Source organism: Nuphar pumila, chromosome 7 (assembly GCF_984573655.1).
Source record: "Nuphar pumila chromosome 7, dmNupPumi1.hap1.1, whole genome shotgun sequence".
Lineage (NCBI taxonomy): Eukaryota > Viridiplantae > Streptophyta > Magnoliopsida > Nymphaeales > Nymphaeaceae > Nuphar > Nuphar pumila.
Window position 1 is genome coordinate 12,539,575 of NC_143255.1, and position 21,591 is coordinate 12,561,165.

At 37.6% G+C, this 21,591-nt stretch overlaps 2 protein-coding genes across 2 annotated transcripts; both read right to left on the bottom strand.

Annotated features, from left to right (window-relative positions):
- Positions 1-3,658: 3,658 nt before the first annotated feature.
- LOC149831173 (protein LIGHT-DEPENDENT SHORT HYPOCOTYLS 4-like) lies at positions 3,659-4,979 on the bottom strand. The gene has a single exon (XM_090011993.1). It carries the CDS (start codon positions 4,604-4,606, stop codon positions 3,941-3,943), a length of 666 nt encoding a protein of 221 aa, XP_089868119.1. The 5' UTR covers positions 4,607-4,979; the 3' UTR covers positions 3,659-3,940.
- Positions 4,980-9,789: 4,810 nt separating this feature from the next.
- LOC149831174 (protein CHUP1, chloroplastic-like) lies at positions 9,790-15,734 on the bottom strand. Its single transcript, XM_090012953.1, has 8 exons — positions 14,931-15,734; positions 14,568-14,772; positions 13,771-14,483; positions 13,555-13,686; positions 12,866-13,047; positions 12,569-12,680; positions 10,194-10,340; positions 9,790-9,867 (listed from the first exon to the last, which is right to left on the bottom strand). Exons 1-8 carry the CDS (start codon positions 15,732-15,734, stop codon positions 9,790-9,792), a joined length of 2,373 nt encoding a protein of 790 aa, XP_089869079.1.
- Positions 15,735-21,591: the final 5,857 nt, after the last annotated feature.

A 21,591-nucleotide genomic window follows, 5' to 3' on the forward strand; every position in this document is an offset into this window, starting at 1 on the left:
CAACTTGTGACCCCATTGTATTGGTCGACTCTCAGAGAGTTCTAGAGGTGACGTCTAGATCTTGAGAGCTGAATCTAGATCTTCTGCCATAATTTGGATTGTAACAATTTTTGGGTATGGTATCAGTTCCGGACCCAAGTCTAAGATGCCCACATAAGCAAAACCATACTCAGACCTGATATGAACTACATGATTACATTGAAAACTTGTGGGTCCTAATCGAAACTCAAGTCGGCTAAAATTTTACAAATTATACTTGGATCTATGTATTAATCGGACCTTTGGATCTAAACCCAGGTCTTAATTGGGTCTTATTATTTATCACCATACAACAGACCCTATAGGGTTTGGTACGGTGTGGGTCGGGTTTTACCTGACCCGTACACCCCCTACTTGTTTCCCAATCCTAACTCTGACATCACGTGCACATAAAAGCGTGTGCTGTCACATGAAGAGTCAGAATAGTTATTATTCAGTCACTGCCACATCTCACGTATCCCAGAAATGTGCAGTGGGGATTGAATATAACCCACGATCAGTTGTATACGATATGAGAGTTACAACATATCATCCAAAGCATAATAATGTGGCTCAGTTTGTCAATCATATCAACAGGAAATCCTGTGGATTCTATTTTCAGTGATAAATACAAAAAGTTAGCAACAAACCGAGATCTGTGTGAGAGATCCATGAAGGGGAGTAGAGAAATGAATCCATCTTAGAAGAGGATTTCACATATGATTGGTTTTCCACTGGCAGCATCAAGTAAACAGCAAAATAAAGTATCAAAAGAGGTTTTGAAAGCAGACAATTCAGATGTTGGTGGAAATTCAATACACTGACAGCATATGGTAGGGCCAGAAAACGATAGGGCGAGCACTAACCAACACTAAACAGTGCCAACCCCTCTAGTGTTTGGCTTCATTACATAATACAAGGGAGATCCAAACTCCCAAGATCTTCATGGTTCTAGAAAGGAAAATTAATCTACCAGCTGCACGAGTTACACTGGTGATGTTGGAGTATCCCAATGACGTTCAATAATATGCATAACATACTAACACATATGAGAGAGAGAGAGAGAGCTATGTCACAAAGATACGTGGACCTGAGGATGCAACGCAAGTTCAATTTTTTTTGAAAAAAACAGGACATGAGGATGCAATCTTTTTTCATTTTTAACCAATAAAAAACTTTTTTTTTGATATTTTAATGTTAAAAATGCATTTTTTATTGAAATAAAACATTAAACAATTAAAACTAATGAAATAATATTAAATTATTATCTATACGTGTCAGTGTCTGTGTCCACGTGTCCACTCATGTCACCAGGGACACAATGTATCCAAAATGGCGTGTCCCCATCACAAGAGAGAGAGAGAGAGAGAGAGAGAGAGAGAGAGAGAGAGAGAGAGAGAGAAGGGCCCCAAATTACTGAGATGGGATCTGGTGATACCATCCACCACCCATCCTGGTGGATCCAGGGACAGACGCCAAATCCTTTAACTCAAAAGAATTTTGAGGGATTTGGCTAAAACAACACTATAGTGGTGAAATTCAATGTCATTTGATCCAAAACCCAAACTACCCCTCTAAACAGAAGGAAGCACATTTACCAAAATCGATGAGAATATCTTTCTTGGTAGGTGTGCTTCCTAATACAAAAACCGGAGTATATTTACTGTTACAAAGTTGACAATGAGTGACCCATACATGCCCTTGGACGAATCTATACTATGAGAGAGAGATCAGACTATACTACACAAATTTGTTATTAAATCACTACCATTTACTGTGCAAACAGTGGAACCCACCAGCAATTGCTGATATCATCGTTACTCAAAGTTATCTTTTTACATTTCACCTGATCCGATCTAAAGACAGAAGGGGTCCTTGTCTCTTAGGGTGTGTTTGATACACGGATGCACGAAGACAGAGGCGCACTGTCCTGTCTTGTACTGGTTGGGGGCTTGGCGTGAGACGCACTGTCCCGCCCTGTCCACTGCACCTTGACAAGGCTAATCATTATTAAATTTTTTACTAATTTTTGAAGAAAAAAATCTCATCAGCATCATTGCATCATTTGGCATGCAGTAGCAACTTGCCAAGTGATAGGGACATAAAAAAAAAATTAACAAGTTGTCCTCCAGTTCACTAAGATCGATTTTTCAAGTTAAATTTATATAAGGGATAAAAAATTTGTCCTCCAAAGTTCACTAAAATTGAATACGCAAGATAAATTCATAAAGTTTTTTTTTTTAAGAAGCAAATTCATAAGGTTGTTTGCCTCTAGGGAGCTTCAAAGCATCAAATGCTGCACCTCGAATTGTATGGCAACTTAGATAATCTATATATCAAATAAAACTTCTTAAAAAAGGGTTCCACGGATAAGAAAGCAACAAATAAAAATTTATTCGTACTATTATAAATAAATTTACTAAATTAGTCACACCATCGTGGTATAAAAATATTTCCCAAGAAAAAAATAATTAAAAAGAATGCGTGGGAGAATACTATGGACCAAATAAAAAAATTTCTCTATAGACGAAGACAGTGAACCTTCACAACTTCTTGGATACTGCACTATTATCACAAATTTAAAATAGAAGAGGAGCAGATTTATTATTAAAGATATAAAAAAAATCATAAGATAAAAACCCCATATGACTTCCGGATGAAGCAACAGAATTGATAATCGTATGCAATCCAATTCCTTGATAGACTGATAGTGTTCTTTCATTTTCTTCAACCATCTCAGGATAGCCCTAATTGATCTTTAATGACTGATATCATCCATATCAATCACCAAGTGTCTCAGTTTGCATGTTGGGTAGACGGGAAACCGATTACTTGTTGAGTGAAGAAAGATAGCCCTTACTCCGGCTTTACCAACAACTGTTATGCAACTTTACATATTATCCATATCAACGGACACCATGTGATGCAATTTTACATATTTTTTGTGCCTAAAAAAAATAAACATCGTGTAGGAATTTCGCATATCTATATCTCTCTCTCTCTCTCTCTCTATATATATATATATATAGAGAGAGAGAGAGTCTTGATCAAACATAACCTATAACCTGATAGACACTCGTTGCCATTAGATGAGCATTAAATGTGCATATGTAGCCGTCCTATTGCACCAATACTTTATTTCCTACTGGACGCATACTCTGAGAGAGAGAGAGAGAGAGAGAGAGAGAGTCTTGATCGAACATAACCTGATAGGCACTCGTTGCCATTAGATGAGCATTAATTGTGCATATGTAGCCGTCCTATTGCTTCAATAATTTCTTTCCTACTGGACGCATACTCTGAGAGAGAGAGAGAGAGACGCTTACTGAACTGGATCATTATTTTGTTTTAAAGAAGTTGACAGGATCAATTATACTACACAACATGATAACCCTATCACCACTAACATCAATACCAGTGGGAAGATCTGAATGCTATAGAATGCTAATTCATGGTACATAAATTACCAACCATAATCTCTCGACTCCATTTAACCCAGTCTGTGTGTATATAAGTAGAAACATGTGCATTTAACCATGCGAGGTAACGAGTGCCTCTCTATCAGAGAGAGAGAGAGAGAGAGAGAGAGAGAGATGAACATTTAAACACCGAGAAAAGAAGGCAAGCGCAGAGATCAGTAGTAAGAAAGGATTCTTGAATACCACCCATGTTCCTTCACAACACCACAGTTTCTTCAACAATCTCTACCAAATCCATAAATTAAGTTCAACTACCATATACATACTGTTGATCATACTCCTACCACCTGCCCCTAAGTCATTACATAATTCATTCATATTACCAGAGCCTCATTCACACTAACTAAACATCACCTTTGTACTAAGAAAAACTGCCATGATGGTACCTTGGATTTCAGGGATATACATCTTTTTTGTAAGATCCAACGGCCCAAAATGGGGGGCTAGTTCAGCACTGACAAGGGAATGGTTGAGCCACCAAAGGTCTCCTCACCACTGACTGGTGCACCAACCAGCATGTCATGATGGTGATGGAAGCTCTGACTCTGAGGCATGGCCATCAAAAGTGATGGTGATGATGATGATGGTGTTGATGAGCAAGAAGAAGAAGATGATGTTGATGTTGATAGTTGCAGTGAGGTTGGTTTTGATGGTGGTGGCTTTCTCTTCTTCTTCTCATATGCAATTCCTCTTGCCTTAGCTTGGTGCTCCCTCACTTCACGCAGGTAAAGCCTTACTGCTCGGGCTCCAAAGGGGTTGGCCTCAGGCTGACCACCGTTCTCCTCAAAGGCAGCACGAAGGCGCCCTACCAATGCGTCAAGGCTGCCCCAGGCCTGCCTTAGAGGGCAAGGGCAGGGTGCAGGGGGCATGGGGTGGCCAAAGAATGGGCAGATTGGGTTGTGGACCTTGGTCTTGCCAAACTGGTCCAGGTACCTCATGAACTCAAGCACATGGGCTCCACTGCACCTTGACAAGGCTAAGGGTGGCCTGTGGTTCTTCAGGTACTGCCCAAAGGTGTTCCAGTCTCTTCTCTTCTGACACTCATAGCGATTCAAGGCAGGTGTCTCTCTCCCCTTGCCGCTGCTGCTTCCCCCTTGTGGATTTTCCATCACTTGATGCTCTTTTTATCAATCCCTTGCCACAAAACTAGAAAAATCTAAAGTGGGTATTTTTTTATCTGGTCTTGGGAGATGGGGTTTCTTCCTTTTGGTGAAATAGATTGGAAATTGTTGTTTTGATGACTTGAAAAAGGTTTTGAAACGGATATTTTGTAAGTTATAATTGGAAAAGAAGGAAAAAGTTTTTTCAGGGCTATTTTTAGAACTCTACTTGAAATCCATGTTTGTTTAGTTGAGGGAGAGATGATAGGGATTGAGAAGAAACAGTTTTAAGGAAGAAAGGTGCAATAAAACTGACAGAGTCTGAAGAAGGGAAGGGAGGAAGGAGAAGATTGATGGAGACAGAAAGGGAGAGCGGTGGAGTAAGGCCAGATAAAGTATGAATGATGAAGGAAGCGTGTATAAATACAGAAGAAAAGGAGTGGATAAGAGAAAAAACAAAAGTGGGTGAGTGAAAGGGGAAGGGACTACACGAACAAGAGTGGCCCACCATTGACATGAGAGCGCGTGGGGGGTGATGAAAGTCTGACGATCAATCCATAAACGTCATTTCAAAATTCACCTGCTCTCTCTCTCTCTCATCTTTTCAAACATCACAAGGATTGCCATAACTTGTCTGCTCTCTTTCAAAAAACTTGTCTGCTGCCATATTTCAATATTGAAACAGTAACCAGTCCAATTCCTCGCATGATTTACCCATTTCCTCGGGAGGTCATTTTGTGCTTTTTTAACCTCCAATATAAAGCCAAACGGTCACAAAATTTTGCAATAGGCCACGTTAGGTAAGCCTGCATATCCCCTTCAACTTGTGCCCTTGAGTAGACAACTCTTGAACTTGAGACTTGTAAGCCTTCCACTTCAATAATAACAACCATGTTAAACATGAACAATTATTTTATAAGCATCTTGGTATTTTTTTTATGACTAAAGAAAAACCCTCAGAACCATGCTGCAGTCCTGTGAAGTAAAACTCTGGTTTTAGAACACGACCACCCAGCTTTACAGTTTCCCAACCTTGATAAAGGAACGGCAGCTCCCATATGCTAACAGGATTTGATGGTGGGCCTTTAGATTGATACAGGATAACCGATCATCAGGACATTTGACGCTCCCCAGAAGGTTAAAATTTTATATTACAACTCAAGCTTGCATAATAAAACAAAGAAGAAAAAAAATAGAAGAATGTTGCAGAAAACTTTGAATTTTTTTTCATCACCATACTGCAATACTACGAGACCAAGACAGGTAGTTAGAAATAATGGGATGCTAAGAGAGAAATTTGGACCTACACATTTAAATCTAGAAACTACCATTAATTTGATGTGCTAAGTATGGATTTTCAAGTTAAAATTTGCAAAGTTTAGGTTTAGAATGATAGTCATGTTAATTGCGTGTGGTTTTGGACCTTTGATTACTATAATTGATGGTTCGGTAACATGGAACTAGAAGGAATCAGTTGCTTCTCCTTTGTATGGAATATATATATGACATAAAGGAAGAGTATGAGATAAGCAAAAGTGCCTGTCTGGTTTTCACCATGCGCCTTAATTATGGTATATATTTCACCAATCAATACCAACACATCTTCCTCGATTATTATTCATTGCTAGAAATAGGCCAATCATCCCAAATGATCTGGACCTCAAAAGTAGACATTGAATTTCTTGTAGGGAACCGAACAGAGGGTGTTTAAGCTTGTCTGTTTTTTTGTATTGACATGAGCTGAGCTTGTGCTCATGAAAGCCGAGCTAAATCAGCCGAGCGCCAGCTAAGTCATTTACAATAAAATATATTTTTTCTGAATTAAAAATAATAAAATTTTGACCCGAAAACTATTAAGACAAGCTTAAACTGACTCATTTAGGGAAATATTGAAACTTGTAAGCAATAGGATTTGAACTTGCACCCATAGTGTCAAACGTTAAATATGGCAAAATCTCATTTTTCAAAAACTTGCGAGAATTTGAAATTTTTTCATAAATCTCGCATTTTTTGGCAAAACTTGACAATAAAAAAATTAATTAAAAAATATAAAATTTATTTTTATAGGAAAATATTAATAAAAATTAAAATACATGTTTTTTTCATGGTAAATAGCCTTTGAAAACGTAAATATCATATTTAAATCACGGTATTTATGTTTTTTCATAAATCTCATGATATTTTGAAAATCTCGCTAGAAATTGCTTCAGCCAATTTCTTGTGATATTATCGCAAGATTTTCATAAATCTGGTGATATTTGTCACTATGGTTGGTACTATGATTACATGTCAATCAGAATGTGACATGTGTTAAAATATAATAAAATAATATTTTAAAAAAATTATGTATTTTTTATATTTATTAAAAAACAATGGATTCAGGGTAAACCGTATCGATTTGCTGATACGATACGTATCGTCCGGCCGATAGGCACCGATACTGACAGCATACTTGTCACTTACCTGTTAATGGGGACATTCACATCCATTGCACCACCAAGGGACCGTTGATTTGACAGAGTGGTTTCACATCAAGAAAAATAACTACTTTATGGGAGGGAGTAATTTGACGCGAACGCCCCCAGCTAACATTAAAGCACAAGTTGGCTTCACATTCACATCCTGCCTTGATTGGTGCAATTAAGTTAGGGGTGTCAACGGGTTGAGTTTGGTTCGGACCTAGGTGAAACTAGACTTGGACCCAATTTTCGGGTATGGTATTGAGTCCGGACATGGGGCTAATCGTGTCCACTATAAGAGAAACCATACCAAGATCCGAAAAGAACTACTTGTTTATCATTTTTACATTGAAAATTTGAGGGTCTTAATCAGAAACTTGGGTCAGGCTCGGGTCTGGTATAAAATTTCACAAACTATGCCCTGATCCATGTATTAATCGGATATTTGGGTCCAGACCCAAGTCTTAATCGGGTCTTCTTATATATCACCATACCCGGACCGTATAGTGTTTGGTCCAGGTCGGGTCCGAGTAAACCCGACCCATTGACACCCCTAATTTACATGGGGTAAATCAGAAATACCAGCCAGTTAAATCATTTTAACTCCAGATTTCCAACCTAGGTCGAGCTCAGATTCCAGGGGATAATGTTTGCTACCCTCAGTGAATTCCAAACCCTTTAATAAAAAAAACTTTAAAGCTCTGTTTGGAAACTTGTAGCTGGGACGCGAGTTAATGTAATTGGTAAAAATTTGATCAAACTATCTTGGTAGAGGAAGTTTGGAAACTGGTAGCTGGGATGAGTGTTTTAGCATTCGGGATGGGAAGTGAGGTTCTCTCTGTATTTATACTAAAAAATGAAATTGATAGCTACCACCTCCTAGGGGTGGATTTGGCAAGCCTCTGCATGTGATTATATATATATATATATATATATATAGAGAGAGAGAGAGAGAGAGAGAGAGATGATTGGTTTAATAGAAAGCAGCCCTTGGATCATGATCTTTTGACATATATATTGGATTTGTTGAAGGCTGAAAAATCAACAATCTACAATGCAACGAATTCTCAACCATCAAAAGATTTGTAACTTTACACCTAGAAAATACAATCCAAGAGTTGAGTCCTGCTATTTTGATTATGTTGAATATGTGTCTAGGGTCACATTTGGTCGAAACAACCTTAACCAATGAGTTTCAACTAGGGGCTTGGAACCCATGAAGGTAGCCAGTATTTTGCTCGGCACCTCACATGCAGTTGGATCCAGGCCACTCTGACCAGACCTTTTGCGATTGCTTCTTGACTTGCATCAAATAAATCTTGAATTGGTTTATTCTTTGATAATTTTATTTTCCACGATAACAGTAGAAATGATGCTCTTCTCAAAAAAACAAACACTAGAAAAGATGCATCAATCATCTTTTCGATGGTATGCCCTAATATCGTTGAAAACCTTGATTGGTTAATTAGATCCTTGTTAGAAACTTAGTACTATTCTACATTCCAAATTCCAAAAAACAAACACTAGAAAAGATTGCATCAATCATCTAACTTACCCCTTTAACGTGCATGCAATAGAAAGGATTGCTGGCTATGTCCTTGCTTAGAAGTTACATTGGTAACCTTTGTTTCTCATGATGCATTCTTGGTTAGGACTATAAGTAACGCTAGTATTTGATTGGCCCCAGGGGGTTGGCGTAATGGGTGTGGCTTTGGCCACTAGATGAGTGGTCAAGGTTTAATTCTCATGGGTGTCGCCCCTCTGTGCAAGCCTACACCCAACGTAGGCCCGAGGGCGGGGTCCTAGCCTTGGAGTTTTACACCACTGGCACGTCGACCGTAGGCAATATTTCTGGCTAAGCCAGCAAGACCAAGTCTTTGTGCCGGCTGTGGTTTCTTCGGATTATAAATAATAATAAAAAGTTAGGCGAGATCACCAAAAGCAACTGTCCATTCGGATGTGATTGACACGGTCCATTTATCATTTAGGCGAGATCAATTGCAGCTAACAAATACAAAATTTACTTTGAAATTGTGAAGTATCAAATGGTGATACAAAAAGTATCTACGGAGTATCAGTGACATTTTAAATTTACATGATTTTATTGCAATAAACTCACAAAGATGATCAATATTCTGCTAAAATCACAGTAACTTCAAAACATCATCCTTTTTAGTTTAACATACTTTTAGGTATTTTATTCATTTTACAATTCAAATCAATGAAACAAATATGGGTCATCAGGTTTTTGCAGCAAACAAAATCTTGCAACTAAACAAAAACTTTTGAGGAAATCCAAGTAAAATATCAACAATATAAGACCTAGAGGAAAATATATAAAACATAAAATGATCCCCAAACTGAAAGACCGCCCTTTCTGCAGTACGGGCGTCCCATTGTGATTCCATGGAAGAAGGCTTCTGCAGCTGAATGGAGGCTTCTCCCGCAACACTCAAACACACCATAAACTGAATCTTTCCTCGTGGCAATGAGATACAAAAAACATGCAGCTTATGCAATATAGATAATTAATATTCAGAAATTTCATAACTGTGGTCCTTTTCAATCACAAAATACAAATTCTTTCTGTAATAAAGGCCTTTTGGCATTTAAGTTTTGCTTTACACTGAAACATGCAAGTAACAATGTATTGTACACGCAAATCCATGAAAATTCAGACCAACAAAAAATGCTTACTGAGATGGTAAGCTCATACTTCACTAAGTTTGGTTCCTACTCTTTACGAATATGTGCCAGATTCCGCAGTTCTTCAAATGCATGCATAGTTTCTGCATCAAACCCTCCTGCAAACTGAGAGAGAGAGACAAGTAAGCTGAGGAAAAATAGTGACCTCCCATAATGTACACGACAGTGGCAGTTTCTGTAGCATAATCAAATTTCTTGATGGATTTTTGGAATTTGAGATACCAGTTGTGTGAGTTTATTAATGGTCATGGATTCAACTGTCATCAAAGCCTCATAACGTTGTGTTAAAGTCTGGTCAGACTTACAATGTCCTTGACAGAATTGAGAGCTTACATATCCTGAGTGACATTTTTTTTCTTTTTGGATAACGAGTGTGTGAACTAGGGAATAGCTATTGCATCATCCAATTTTTGAATTATATTGAAGTATACCTGGTGCATTCTGAAAGCAAATCTGACACCTTGAAGTAGCACATACTCCAGAGTAGGATCCTTTTCAGATGCTCCCCCCATAGATTGGAGTTCCACAGCTACTCTCTTCATGTATTTCTTTGCCAACTTCACAGACCCAAATTTAATCTGCAACAAAGATGTTTTGGCGTAACCAAACAACGGAAAAAGCAAGAAATATAGACCTATCGAATTTCCACATGCATGAGTAGTGCTATCCAGAAACCGTAACTAGCAACATGCATGTATTTTGGAGCAAGAAAATGTAAGAGACATTTTCTTTCAATGAAATGGTAGCAGTTCATTTCAATGGCTAATTAGGTAAAAACCAATTGCAGTTTACTCTGGATTAGTTCATGACATAACACTTGGATAGTTCAATTAGTATGCAAAAGTGTGGCTTGTGCCGATAAAAGGAGTTGCTCAGCTGAGATGAACTAGATGGCATGTCCAGTTTCCCAGCTTGGTGTACAACTCACAAATGGTTGGTTAACGAAAAAAAATTGTGTCTAAATGAACCCAGGTGCACAAGTGTGAAGATGTTTGTGCCATCAGGTGCCCCCAAGATTGGTGATTGGTGGGGTTGTATGGACCTCCTAGCCAAAACATTGAGAACCATCATCGTGGGTACATACCTCCATTTCATACTGGGTACTCGTTATTTTCAGGAGCATAAAAATAACTGCAATGATTAGGAATATCAGCCGATGATATATTCAGTGCTAGGTAACATGGATCACTTCCCAGCATACTCAATTATCTTGGCATTTGGTGCAACCATAAATAGATCCTTTTTCTTCTGAAAGAACCCAATATGTAGATATGCTTATGTATTTTTAATATGTACTTCATATATTGCAACTTTACACTTCCTAGACATGGTGAAGATGGCCAAAGTTAACTGATCATTAATCAAATGGTCGACTATACCTAGTGACCAAGCCTTAACTAACCAAAGACCAAGCCTCCAGACAACTCAAGAACTTTGAGGCTTCAAACTACACAAAATTGTAACATTAACACAAAAAGCAAAATTCTCAAGCTGTGCTTCTTGTTGAGCAACACATAGAGCTTAAGGAAGAAAGTAGACATAACACAATATACACTATAGCTTATAAGAACGAACTGGATGTATACACTTCATTTAAGATATATAGAAAAGTTGCAATCTGTTTAAGAACCAACAGCCACAATCAAAAGCAAGGTCTCCATTGCTGTAATTTTAAACAAGGCAAAAGATTTTTTGCCAAAGTCTATTCATGTAAGCAAACCCTATAACTAGTAACTACCATCAAGTCTCCATGTTCTAAATTAATTCACCAGGAAGGATGTTGTTGACCACAAGAACCCCAAAACGCACATGCTAGTGTTTTAAATGCAGGCTACCACTAGATCTGAGCAGGTCAACATCAACTGCCCCAAGATTGATTGCATTATGTAACCAAACATGAATGCATTAAGTTAAAAATTCTCAAAGGCAGTCTTAAGGGTGGACTAATAGTAACAAATAACTCATAGAGATCAAGGCCTCAAAGTCCTAAACAGCAATATGAAGACATGTGAAGGAGATTTGAGTCAGATTCCCAAAGGAGATTAAAAAACTTTTGTATGATTAACTAACTACAAAGAAATGATAAATTAGATTTACACTAGGGCCTAATTTTAATGACCTAAACCCAGAATTAATTTATGGTGCATAACATTTTGGTCTGATTCTCGTTGAACCATGAATTGTTTTGCAGTTAGACCAATAACTTTGATCTGAAGTTATGAAAAAGAAACATATTTGATGCATCTAAGCCAATACTGGTTGTCACCACAAGAGATACTAGATCCTGCTTACCAACTTTATCGGATATGCTTTTCATATTATTCCACTAAAAAAATCAAATGCAAAAAAAAAAGTCTAAATGCCTTTCCTTTTCTTTTCTTTTCTTTTTTATTTTGACAGGCAAGCTAGGGGATAACCCCCATGGCGTTGACCCTCAGTTATCACAGTGGTACCTAACCATGTAGCTATCTCATCCAAACCTAGTCTCTGTATTCAACCACTCCTGTCAAGCTTTCCATGGGTTGAATTGAGTCAACTTGGGAGTAATAGCATTTTGGAAATTAACAGGTGAGTTATGGATCCTAATAAAACGGACAACTAGAATGGACCAATCCTCTTTTGTATCACATTTTTCCATAGAAGTTGCAGGGTGCAAGGGACAAAGTGTCGCACACAACTGCATGGCAATCTAACCATAAGAACCAGAAAGAATACATAGTAACTCTTTTTGGTCAAAGTTTAAGCATATTTCCCGAACAAACAATCTGGAAACAAGCAAAACATAGTTGTTAAAATATATGTGCACCTTGCTTATAAGCCCATTGTCAAGCATCCAGCTTGTTGGAATATGGAATTCTTTGCAATGTCTGATCATTGATTCCCTATTCCGGAGTAGATTGTTAACACCCCGTTCCATCCTGACATGACATCATATAAAAAATGATCGAGACAATGCTAAAAAAGAATAATTTGAATTTTTATTATTGATAATATCGACATTGTTACTAAAAATGAATAATAATATCTAAGAATATTGTAGATGTTGCATCCACAAACATAAAATGCAAGCATGTGGTGCAAATATCAAACTAAAAGTGTGTACTTCTCCGATAGTGACAACATCTTTTTCAGCGAAACATCGCAGGGAAGACGAGGATCATCTTCATATGATGAAACTTCTGATTCTAATTTCTTCAAATCACGATAACTAAAAGCTGTTTCACGTAGAGCATCAGCTCGTCGTTCTGGCCACTCAAAATGCTTTAAGACTGCTCTTTCATCAACCTGTAGACAAAGATGCATAGAAACAGAACAGAAATGAGAAGGGAATAATTGACAAAGTAAAAAATTCACAGAACACCCTCATCAATGCAAAGAGTAGATAACAGATGTAGTCTTCATCAACTTTGATATTAAGAAATATCATGATTATCAAACACAAGAATTTTCTCACACATTATGATATTGTCACATAAATAACATGATGTTCAGCTACTTACTAAATTCCAGATCAACAAAATACTTTCTCCCCATGGTGTCATTAAAATTAAAAAAAGATGGTCTATTTATTCAATTTACTATTTTCCAACTGTTAGTTTTCCAAATGCCAAGAGTTTTGAAGACTTAACCAAGTAAGAATGATTATTCTTAAGTCCCACAAGAAACCCTTCTGAGTAATAGCAAAAACTAAAAATGATGATCTTAACATCTCATTTTCACTAGAATAACTCTACTGAAAGTCAAATAACTTGATATAAAAGAACTTGAAGATATGAAAAAATATAATATTACCAAAAAACAGAGTTCATCATCCAACCACTTTACGAATGCCACAACGTCTTCTATATCACTGTATACAGCATTATTCACTTCTCTTATTAATGATCGAACAAATTCACCTTGAGTCTCAACATCTGCTTTTATCTACATACGAAAATAGGAAGTCAGTATTCAATATGTTCCATACTATTCAATGTAGGATAGAAATGGCAGAATGTTTTAACTTACCGCAAGTAAGTGAGAAGATCGATTTTCTATCTCACCAATCATACTACTACGAACATTAGCAACATTTTGAGTGTCACAAAGGCCAGCTGATGATTCCTTCCTCGAATCTCTCTTCATTAGGGAATGATAAAATTCTACTACCTCAGGAGCCCTCTGCATTACATTAGTGCTATTTCTCACTGAGAATTTTGGAGGTGGAGGGGGAGGTGGTGGAGGCAGAGGAATTCGAGAAGTTCCATTTTTCTGAAGTTCAATAGGAACTGGATTTGAAGGCCTTGGAGGCGGATTAGGAATTCTTGAAGCTTTTTTTTCAATTTCAACGTGTGAAAGTTTACTGATTTCTGGTCTATTTATTGACTGCACAGGATTTGGAGGCATTTCATGGTTCTGAGGGCACTTTTCAGCATCATATGCTTCAGTGTCCAGCAGTTCGTTAGAGCCAATAAAACCAGAAGATTGTCTTCGACTGCTAAGTATGGTTTTTTCAGCACAATCCTTTGATCCACTGATGGAATGTCTTCGGCTCATACTTCTCACATCAGGGATAACCTCCCAATCTTTATCTGAGAGATGTTGGCACTCCAAAATCTGGCAATCATCATTTGTCTTTGACAACTGCCTGAATCTTTGCAACAAGCAAACTTTTTTGAGATCACTCAACTCTTCAGATCCTGACATGCTACAAGTACTTGGTGTGCTTTCTAGATTTTTGTCTCTCTTAAACTTGTATTTCTCATTAGAGTACTCCATCATTAGCCTTTTAGCAGTTTCATGGGACTGTGGGCTCAGTGTTTCACTCAAGTCCAATGCTGATGGATGTCTACAAACATTACCAGAATTGCGTAATTCATAGCGTAAACATGAGTTAACCCATCGCAGATAAACAAGCTCTTCAACTTCTGTGAATCGACTCATTTGTAGCCCTTCTACCTGTTTGCTTAGATTTTCATTTGTATGTCTTAATTTGGATGCCTCAGCTTCTACTTTTGCTACCATATCACTCTGCATGCAAATAAAGATGAGGTTAAAAGACAAACGCAACAGTGCTGAAACCACAAATCCAGATCCATATGATCAAAGATGACCAATTATATATGTTATGAATACAGACTCATATGGACATACACATTATAGTTTTTTGGAATTATCAATGATCATACCTCAGTGGTTTTAGCAAGCGAAGCAAGTTGGGACTCGGTGTTTGACAGCCTGAAGGAAAGATCCCTCTTTTGGTGTTGAAGTTCCTTGTTCAACCTTCGCAGTTCAACTGCTTCAAATTCTAGCTTCCTCAATGCTATTATCCTCTTTGCTTCATTCATGGCACTGGTGGGTTCCCCGACTTCTTTAACTTGTTCTTCAATATCATTGCCAGTTTTACCTAAAACCTCATTCAAGGAATCCACTTGCTCAGATAACTTGTTTTTCTCATCTTCAATCAAACCAAGTTTCTGTGTAAGATTCTCCACTTCGGCCTTCTGAGACTGAACCTCACTTTCAAGCTCCGAAGCTCTTAGCTTACATTGTAACATCTCACTCTTCCATTGCTCTTCCCTTTCCTTCGTTTCCTTGAGTGAATTTCTGAGGTGATCAAGCTCCGCAAACAACTCCGGTGCAGCCACATGAGGGTGAACTTGGGCAGCATTGACCGAACATGGGAATTCACCAATAAGAGATCTTTTCACACGAGAAGAATAAGAAATAAGCTGATTCTTCTCATTAGTGGCATCTGAACCAGGAGCTCCAATCTTCTTGTTTAAAACAGCAGAAACATTCCCTTCACTCGTTTGTGGCTTTCCCTTGGTTTTCTTCTCAGTGAACCCCTTCACTATTTGTGATCCCCATGCAGAACCTGATTTGGGCTTCAAGATGTTACTGCTAGTTTTCCCAAAAATTCTTGAGTTCTGATTTTGATCTGAACATTTAGACTGCTTTGGGCGAGCGGCGACATGAGAGTCTTCTCTCATGTTGAAACTAAATTAAACTCTAATTTTTTGTTAGCTATATCTCCAGCAGCCCAGGCTGAAAGATCAAACCAATACAAGAAATTTCATACAACCCTGTTCTCTATTTTTTGTTAGTTCAAGTTTAGTAGTAATCCCACTTGCTATCAATCACTACTCAACCAATGACCATGTCCATTTCCAAAATCAAGGATATAATAACTTTCACTATGCCAGAGGAATCGAAAGCTTACTTTTAGAGTTTACGCATACCTTTCCTCAAATGTGGAAAGAGAAACCGTATATCGACTCCAATTTGACAAAATAGCAGATTTTAGTGCTGGAGAGCTCAGAGCTTTACTTTACGCACGCAACTTGGGTTACTACAAAACCCAGCAAACATACTTTTCAACCAAATAGGCTCAATCGAAAACCAGAATTTCCATCACATTATACACTGAACTCCAGGAATCTTAGGGCCCAGAAACTTTCAGTGAAGCAACCAAAAACGTTGGTCTCTCGCCCCCCGAGCTAAAAACTTCGGCACCAAGCAAAAAACGAGCAACCCAACGGAACACCAATTCCTCTACAGCCAGAACTCTTCCCAGCCAAAAAGCTCATTCCCACATCAAAAATTCAGCGTACGTGCAACCCCAAAACCCCACTCTCCTCCAAAACTCTCACCCTCTCCACTACCCCTATTCCCTAGAACCCTACATTCTCCAATCCGGAGACAGGCAATTTCAAACCATCCAAGCTAAACATCACCACCAGCACCATCCACAAACCCCAAAAAGAATCAGACACTCACAAACCCCAAAGAGAGAGAGAGAGAGAGTATAGTTCCCTCCAAAAAGATGAAACGAAGAGAGGGCGGTCGTCTCCGATTGCCAGAAGAAACAAAAATTCAAATCCTTCAAAGCTAAATATCGCCACCGCCCCGGAGAAAACAAAAGAATCCCGAGAGAGAGAGAGAGAGAGAGAGAGAGAGTAGTTTCCTCAAAAAAAAGATGAAACGAAGAGAGGGTGGTCGTCTCCGACTGTCAGAAGAAGTAACAAAATTTCGAACCCTTCAAAGCTAAATATCGCCACCACCCCAAAAAAACCAAAAGAATCCAGAGAGAGAGAGACGGTGGTCGTCTCCGATTTGTCAGAAGAAACAAGAATGAAATTTTGAATTCCTCGAGGGAGAGAGAAAGAGGCATGTGGGGGAGACAGGACAGTAGGGTCCGTCGATCGAGAGGATTGTGGGGAGCTTGGTCCGCAGCTCTGCGCCAAAAGAGGGGCTGTCCGTACTCCCTCTCCTCCTTCTGTGGTGCGTGAGAGGACGGTGGAGGGCTTTTGAAATTTGAATTTAAGGGTTAGGGGTTAGGGTCTGTCCTCTCTCCTCTTTGGCTGCGTGTTGTCTGAGCAACGCTGCAACGGTCGGGATTTTCAAAAAATACGTTGACGGCGTGGCAGGCAAGGAAAGCCAACGTGGGGGAGAGAGATTGAATTAAATGAAGGAGTCGATGTGGGTATAGGACGGAGGTCCGACCCGACCCAGATGCTGTTACAGTAGCTAGCAAAAACTTGCATACTTTTTGAACAAAATTTTGAAAGTGTTCATGTAACATGCAGCGGCGCTGCATTATGCATCGCCAACACAGCCACCCATCTTGGCATTTCTCGAGAAGGGCGTGGTTTCCTTTTCGAGAAATTTTGAGATGGGTGTCTGTCAGTGGCTGCAGCAACGATGCATAATGTAGCGTGGCTGCATAAAAGAAAGAGAATCATATTTTTGCATTTTGAAAGAATCATCTTAGGATAATAATTTTCTTAAGGTCACGTTTGAAAGAGATAAAAACTTTTATAGGAAAAGAAAGTTTTGCCAATGAGAGCTGTTGATATATGAAGTTTTTCAAAAACAAGTTTTTAAAATAAACAAAGTCAGAAAATATGAAAAAATGAGAGAGGAAGGGGGTAGCGGTAACCGTGAGATGGATGGTGGGTGGTGATGGAAAGATGAGATAAGCGGTTTGGAGTGTAAAAATAAATTTTTTCTTGTTAGAAAACATTCCTCCACCCTCATCTAAAAACGTTTTTCAGAGCAAGTTTGGAAGAAAGAAAGATGAAAATGTGATGCAAAGTGAAAAATCAGTATGAATTTTCTGACCCTTCCAAACCAGAGAGACTTTTTTGTTGAGAGAGTTTTTTTTTTAAAAGGTATATTTTTTTTATAAGAAACATTTTTCTACAAGGAATGGTAAATGAATGTTTCCTACCAAGAAAAAATTTATTTGTACGCTCCCCACCACTCATCTCACAACATCTCACCACCACTCACCATTTCACCACCGCCCACCATCATCATCATCATCATCATCACCATCACCATCTCCCTCTCATTTTTTTACATTTTCCAACTCTCCAAGCAAAAAACTTTTTTTTGAAAAACTTTTCATAAAAAAATCTCTCATGGCAAAACTTTTTTTTCCTCTCTTACAAACGTGCCCTTTTAAAAAATTATGCTTTTTAGAAAAACTATCTCAACAAAAAAGTTTCTCTAGTTTGAAAGGATTAGAAAAATTAGTATGAATTTTTCCATTTTGCATCACTTTTTCATCCTCACTTCCAAACGTACCCTAAGAGATGTTTGTATCATTTAAGTTCTTTAACTTTTCGTCTCAAAACCTCTGATGGGAAGAGGCGATCAGAAGCTGTTGGCAGAAGTGGGTAGGGGGATGCGCTGTGTATACACTCACACAAAAGTTGGAAGCGATCAAAGGAGATGATGTGATGGCCTCTGTTAAACATTGACTTCCTGAACGTATCAAAGCTATCTAGGCTGAAATTTCCAAGTGTCAGGAAAAAGAAGATGCAGGCAGTGATCTTCAAGGGGATCCAGCTGAGAGATGAACTTCAATGGAAGCAAAAGTCAAGATGTAACTGATTAAACGAGGGAGGTAGAACACGAAAAAAATTCAGTCAAAATATCGTGAAATAAAACAGCCTTCATCTTACTAGTAGGGGCGGGCATTGGGCAGCGGACCAGCCCGTTTACTAACGGGCCGAAGTTTTGGCTCAGTTTTTAACGGGCTAGGGTTTGAAGAGAAGCCCCTGGCCTGTCCCATTAACTCAATGGGTTATATCCAAACTCATTTATAGGTTATTTTTTAATAAAATTAATATAATAATTCTTAGAATACCAAAAAAATAAATTAAATAAAAAAAACATAAATTTCATAACTAATAATAGTTACCCATTCTTAAAATTAACAAAAAATGAATCAAATGTAAGTTAATTTATAAAAAAATTATATTAATAAATTTTTTTAATAAATAACTCAAGTCCATCGAGCCAGCCCGATAGCTCACCGACCGGGTTTCAGCCGAGTACCTAACGGGCCCGAGCCTACTCTAATATTTGGGTGTCATTATTCAAGGGTTCCATACGAAAGAGAATGTGAGCAGTGTTGTGAGAGGCGTACGCCTCGCTTCGCCTCATCGCATTTACAACCTTGCTCGAGAGTCTCACATTGTGAGAGGCGTACGCCTCAGAGGCGAAGCGCAGGCTCAACGCCTCGCTTCGCCTCATCGCATTTAACAACCTTGAATGTGAGATCAACTAATCAAGAAAATGAAGTTGGAAGTATGGAATAGCAAGAAGATATCCAAGGTGGTAACGCTGACTCTAATCAAATCAGTGCTATGCACATTCTCCTGCACTTGATGAGATGTTTTCAACTCCCCATGGCATTCATAAAAGTGATGAAAGTGTTGAGTAAGAGGTTTTTATCAAAATTAATAATTTATAATATCCAAATCTAAAAGTGAAGGAAAGAGGTGTCTTAGATTTCCAAAGAAACACATTGCTTGATGAAAGGATGCAACTTTATGTCTCTTTAAAATTTACCAAAAGGTATTAGGTTTCTTTTGAAAAGGTGCAACATTTTTAAGGGACATGAAACATGTTTTTTTGGACTCTATATAAAGCTCTCATCCTTCTTGTGTTGGATATGCAATCTCATCTCATTTGCTCAATAAAATATTATTATTTTTTTAGTGCATTTGTGTGTAAGTGTGAGAACAAATTTTAAGTTTCACTTCTTCTCAACCTTATTTTTTGTGGCCATAAGCATATTCCGTTGCATCAATTAGGGTATTTAAAAACCCAACAAGTAGTATCAAAGACAGATTGAAGGAGACCACACTTACATCAAAATCATGGTAGAAAATTTGAACAACTCTGTCGCCAATCTCTCTCAACTTTAAGTACCCGTGTTTGATGGTGAAGGCTATGATTTTTTGAGTCTTAAAACGAAGACTCTATTTCCCTCACAAGTGATTTGGGAGATTGTCCATGGCAATTATGAAGAACCAACTGATGATGCAATTCTTGCATCATGTACCACTCCAAAACAAAAAGAATTTAAGGATAACAAGAAGAAAGATGCAAAAGCACTTCTATATCCAACTTAGGGTAAACAATGTTATTTTTTCCCTGAATCATGAATAAAATTTTGTCTAAAGAAGCCTGAGATATTTTAAATAATAAATTTCAAGGCTCGGAGAAGATTATCCCCATCAAGCTTCAAGCATTGTAGAGAAATTTTGATACATTGTCTATGAAAGACAATGAATTAATTAAAAAAAAATTTACTAGAGTTGTTGGGATTATCAATCAAATAAGAAGTTAGGTCGATAAAATTAAAGAAAAAAATAGTTGATTTTTTTTAAGAAGTTTGCCACCAAAATACAATTATGTCGTAGTAGCCATAGAAAAGTCAAAAGATCTATCAACTATATCATTACAAGAATTGATGGGATCCCTCAAGGCACATGAAAAGCAGATTGCAATGACTTAATCTCAAGTGATTGAAGATGCACTCCAAACAAAGCTCAACATAGATGAAGAAAAAGAAGACTTCAAAAGAAGACCTCATTTTTAAAAAGGAAGAAATCAAAAGTTCCTCAAAGATCACAACAAAGGAAAAAATATTCTAATCAACCAAGGCAGATTAAGAAATCATAAAAATACTGCCATGTCTGCAAAAAAAATGGGCATGAGTCTAGAGAATGTCGATTCAAATGTAAAAGATGTCAAATACCAAATCACTTTCAAAAGGATTGTTGGTTTCAAGAAAAACATGAAGCCAATTTCTCAAAAAATGAAGATGAGAAAGATCAATTGTTTTCTTTTGTATGAACATTGAGCAAGAACCAAGTTATATATGGTATGTAGATAGTAGTTATAACAACTACATGATTGAAAATAAAAAGTATTTTGTTAAACTTGATGAAACTATCGCCTCTAAAGTAAAAATGAGAGATAAAAAATCTCAAAAAATTGAAGGCAAAGGAATTATAACAGTCAAAACTAAATCAGGTCAGACCAAACTCATTCATGATATTTTTTATATACCTGGTTTAACACAAAACTTGTTAAGTGTTGGTCAACTGATAAAAAAATGGTACTTAGTAAACTTCAATAATGACAAATATACTATTGTTGACAAAAATAGTTAGCAAATAATAGCCAAAGTGAAGATTGCTACAAATAAGGTCTTTTCCTTGACTATGAGTTCACGTGAAGGACAAGTACTAAAGGTTGAAAGTTTAGATGTATCAAATCTTTGGCATTTAAGATTTTGACATTTAAATTATCAAAGTTTAAAATTGTTGAAGCAAAAAAATATGGTGATTTGGCTTCCTTATATCGATGGAGAAAATAAAATATGTAAAGGTTGTATATATGACAAATTTCATTGACTTTCTTTCTCAAATTCATCTTGGAAGGTGAAGCATCCTTTTGAATTAGTTCATGCATACATTTGTGGACGAATGCAGACATAATCTCATAATGAAAGAAAGTATCTTTTACTCTTCGTTGACGACTTCA

Excerpts from the sequence above, each read along its gene's own strand:
- LOC149831173 (XM_090011993.1), bottom strand. The coding sequence starts at position 4,606 with ATGGAAAATCCACAAGGGGGAAGCAGCAGCGGCAAGGGGAGAGAGACA.
- LOC149831174 (XM_090012953.1), bottom strand. The coding sequence starts at position 15,734 with ATGAGAGAAGACTCTCATGTCGCCGCTCGCCCAAAGCAGTCTAAATGT. Across the intron at positions 13,048-13,554 it reads ATGATGAACTCTGTTTTTTG|GTTGATGAAAGAGCAGTCTT; the intron begins GTAATATTATAT and ends CTTTGTCTACAG. Across the intron at positions 10,341-12,568 it reads ACAATGGGCTTATAAGCAAG|ATTAAATTTGGGTCTGTGAA; the intron begins GTGCACATATAT and ends TCTTTGTTGCAG.